Genomic DNA, 4,082 nt, shown 5'->3' with positions numbered 1-4,082 from the left:
CAAACTGTCAGCTGTCAGTTTTTCCGTGTGAAAAATAATACTGTACATTTGTGCCCTACACCAAAAGACCACGCCCTGTAAAAGGACTAATAGGTGAAATAATATGAACATCGCGGTCTCATTATATCTCGAAAAAATTCTACTTCCACGTCCATATTTTTTGCCATCGTATGTATTAATCAACCAGTATAACAAAACCAAAATTCCAATTTTACACGTCTCAACTCACTCGCAACTTCTTTATTCTCAATAGACAATGAATATCTTTTAAAAATTATAGGTCATAGTATATGACCACAAAAGATATCAATTGGAGAGAGAAAGAGAAATGTAATATAAATTATATAAAATTGTGAAATTCAGTTTGGGCGAAAAAAATTAGGTTTCATTATTCTGTCCTGTGTCCCCCGAAACGGTTATTTATTAAAAATCGTTTGTGGTCGTTCGTGGTCCTTTGGTGGTGTTTGGTAGTATATTTTTCAAGTTTGGTGGTGTTTGGTAGTACATTTTTCAAGTTTGGTGGTGTTTGATAGTATATTTTTCAAGTTTGGTGGCGAATAGTTCTTCTAAATTCGAGAAACTCAATTTTCAGCGTAAAGTTAGCCGCCCCACTTCAAGTCTTCACAAATTTTTTTCGCAGAGAGGGTATTATTGCCAATAAAAAAACGTCAATGAAGCAGCCCCCAAAAGTGCACTGTTAGGGAATTACAAATTTTTTGAATTCAATTTTTTTTTTTTCTTTTAAATTCACAACTTCTCAACAGTGCAGTTTTTGGTGATAGTTCACAGAAGGTTTTTCATCAACAATGATGTTCTTTCGTCTGAATAAAGATGTAAAAAGTCCAAGTGCAGGGGCTAACTTTACGCTGAAGATCATGTTTCTCGAATTTGGAAACAGCTACCCATCACCAAATCTCAATATTTGACTACCAAACAGCACCAAACGATCACTCAATGATTCCAAAAAAAGGACAAGTTGGAAAATTCGCAGTGGCAGGGTCAACTTCACATAGGTCATGGAGGCTGGTTTCCGCACGCGTATATCATGTATCGCATCAGTTATCCCTATGATGTGCAGCCCTGACTACGTCACTTAAGTAAGGCAGAAGAAATTGACATTATCTTTGCAAATTAAAGGTTATTGCCGGATAAGAATAGTAATTTGGCGTGTGTGTGTGTGTGTGTGTGTGTGTGTGCGTGTGTGAAATCGGGAAAAACATTGTCAATTGACATGAAAAAGTCAGTATGCAATAATTTCTTGTCATGTATTTCAAAACATACATAGATGTGTGATCAATCATATGAGTATTATTGGGAAATCTGCCGGGGGCGTGGCTTCTCCTTGCGGCAGAAGCAGTAACTATTCTAAAACGCATTTTTAAATCAGCTGTCGTGTTCTTATGTGAAAGCGTGTATTCATTTACAGTTATTAAACTCGAATTTTCAAAAAAAATTCAATAAAATATGAAAATTTCAATACAAGAAATTTGTGAGTTTGCAAATACTCAGCCTACTCATAAAAATTTTATTAGTGGTGAAGATATACTTGATGCGGGACATCTAATGAAATGTGGCCTACAGCAATCAGATACTAGTTGTGATAATGTGTATAAAATAATTGCATTCTGTCTCCAAACTTCTCGTTTAAAAGATCCACCGCATGAAATTGTGGGTGCAATATCGCAAAATGGGAAAATAATGGGAATGTCATGTTCGTGCAAGGCTGGTCTAAGTGAAAGTTATAAGCATGTAGTAGCTACACTTCTCTACTGCAACAGGTTAGTTTTTTGCTTATAAATAAATTTAACAAGCATAGTAAAATTCAATTCTATAAAATGACTCTACTGTTAATATTATATCTCAATTTTTTTAGAAATGCTGTTGAAAAATTGCAGCTTATCACTTGCACTGACAAAAAATGCACGTGGAGTGCTCCGCAAAAGGATGCGCTTGAAAAGTATGAACCTAAACCATTGGAAGAACACGACTGTTTTCAATTAAAGCTACAGAAAAGTTTGGAGGCTCCAGGTAAAAAACATAAAAAAAAAAATCAAGACCCACCGGTTTGTATGGAACTAATAAAGCTGACTGAAGAAGAAAATGACGAACTGCTAAATATTATGTTAGAAAATTTACCCTGCAGTGCATTGAAGGAACACATGTAACGAAATATACATAACTAAATAATTTGTATATTTTTTTTCTTTAATTTTGCACATTTGTTAACTATTCAATTCTTTGTTTTATTTAGAACTGGAAGACACGACGTTCTTGAGATTATTAATAATAACTCTACGTGTGACCTATCTAGAATCCAAGCACTCTTCAAAAATCAACTTTCTTCTAATTTTTTTAAGTCAGCTAGAGCAAGTTAAAGTACAACCTATCAAAGAATGCTGCCAAAAAATAGTATCTGGGTTGAATGGAAATGTTGTTGATATCTGTGTAAAAACAATGCAGTTTCATTCAACTTGGCTGGAAGAAAGACAGTTTAGAATAACTGGTAGTGATTCTTATCAATTATTTACCTATCGCAATAATAAAAAACCTGATTGGCGTCAAAAATCAGAAAAATATTTTTATCCAGAATCGATAACTAATGCTTACACACAACACGGTTTAAATAATGAGCCTTTAGCTCGAAACCTGTACGATGAATCTGAACCTTCTATCACAGTAGCTGAATGTGGTCTTGTTGTCTCTGAAAAAAACCCATGGTTAGCATATTCACCAGACGGTGTGGTTTTTGACAAAAATAATAATCCTGTAAAATTGGTTGAGGTAAAATGTCCTTATGAGGGTAAAAAGCGAAAACTAGAAGAAGTATTTCAATTATTAACATGGTTAGTTTTTGAAAATGGAACTTGGAGCTTAAAAAAAAAACACTCCTATTACGCTCAAGTTCAAATAGGTATGGCTGTTTTAAACATGTCAGTCACTGATTTTATTATTTATACATCTTTTGATAACAAATTAGCTGTATTGACTGTTAATTTTGATGAATTGTATGCAAAAGAATTGCTGCATTCTTTGAAAAGTATTTACTTTAATAAAATGATTCATTACATCTGCATCGCTCAAACTTCAAATGATCCTAACAATAATAATTGAACAAATTTTATTTTTTATCATTGTAATTGACAATATTTATGTTTTAAAAACATTTAACTACTTTACCATCCAAAAATATTTCTTTATTAACCTTTTTAATAATTATATCTTTAACAACTGTTCGTTTCATTAAATAACATTCTTACTTGTTTAATAATTATTTGTGTAATTTATTACTGTAGTTATAAAAGCACAACTATAATTACTATTTTTTATTGTATTTTAAAAATGTTTGGACTTAAAAAATTCACAGATTATAATTAATATTTTTTTGTGAATAAAAAAATATTCACATTTATATGGAAATATTACAAATAAACATCGATTTATAAAATTTAATTACTTATGAATTTTTTCAAACCAAAAAAAATAATAAATCTATTTTTTCAGCTATAAAATTTATCTTTCTTTAAAATCGGCGCACTCATATTTACCACACCACAAATAATCGTGAAAATTTCTTTAACTTTACTCATAAGACATGCAGGCATAGTTGTGCCTAAAACGTCAAAAGCTTTCAAGCGTTGATTACTTCTTTCAATATGTACCCGAGCTTTAGCAACATATCGATTCATATTTGCTTCAGATTTTGAAAATTGCTGTTTGTCTCTGAGAAAAAAAGGTGTACACAGCGTGACGTCATGTTTTCTGCAAAACTCATTCATGGTGAATCCTTTATCTGCCAGTACAATGTCTTTTTTATCCATCATAGTAATGATATTGCTTTGTTCAAATATGGCATTATCTGACACACGTCCACCATACGGAAGGCTTACGAAAGAAATGAGCCCTGCTGGTGTAACACCAGTCATAAACTTAATCGTATATGTAGATTTATAGTAAGAGTAGGCTTGTAGTTGACAGCACAGTTTGGAAGGTTTCTGAATTTTAATTTCAGTACAGTCAACAACTACTCGAACTTGTTCAAAATCTTTGAAGCACAGAGGAATATTCTTTAAAATATTTTCTTT

At 32.1% G+C, this 4,082-nt stretch overlaps 1 protein-coding gene across 1 annotated transcript; it reads left to right on the top strand.

Moving 5' to 3' along the window:
* The first annotated feature begins 1,704 nt into the window (after positions 1–1,704).
* LOC124301350 (uncharacterized) lies at positions 1,705–2,276 on the top strand. The gene is made up of 2 exons (XM_046756270.1): positions 1,705–1,778; positions 1,874–2,276. Exons 1-2 carry the CDS (start codon positions 1,705–1,707, stop codon positions 2,163–2,165), a joined length of 366 nt encoding a protein of 121 aa, XP_046612226.1. The 3' UTR covers positions 2,166–2,276.
* Positions 2,277–4,082: the final 1,806 nt, after the last annotated feature.

This window comes from Neodiprion virginianus, chromosome 3 (genome assembly GCF_021901495.1).
Source record: "Neodiprion virginianus isolate iyNeoVirg1 chromosome 3, iyNeoVirg1.1, whole genome shotgun sequence".
Taxonomy (NCBI): Eukaryota; Metazoa; Arthropoda; class Insecta; order Hymenoptera; family Diprionidae; genus Neodiprion; species Neodiprion virginianus.
Note: the sequence above shows the minus strand (reverse complement) of the source record. Positions and strands in the feature narration are given on the sequence as shown.

Bases quoted from the DNA above. Each gene is read 5' to 3' on its own strand.
- LOC124301350 (XM_046756270.1), top strand. From the start codon at position 1,705: ATGTCATGTTCGTGCAAGGCTGGTCTAAGTGAAAGTTATAAGCATGTA. The intron at 1,779-1,873 runs GTTAGTTTTTTG...CAATTTTTTTAG, and splicing joins ACACTTCTCTACTGCAACAG to AAATGCTGTTGAAAAATTGC.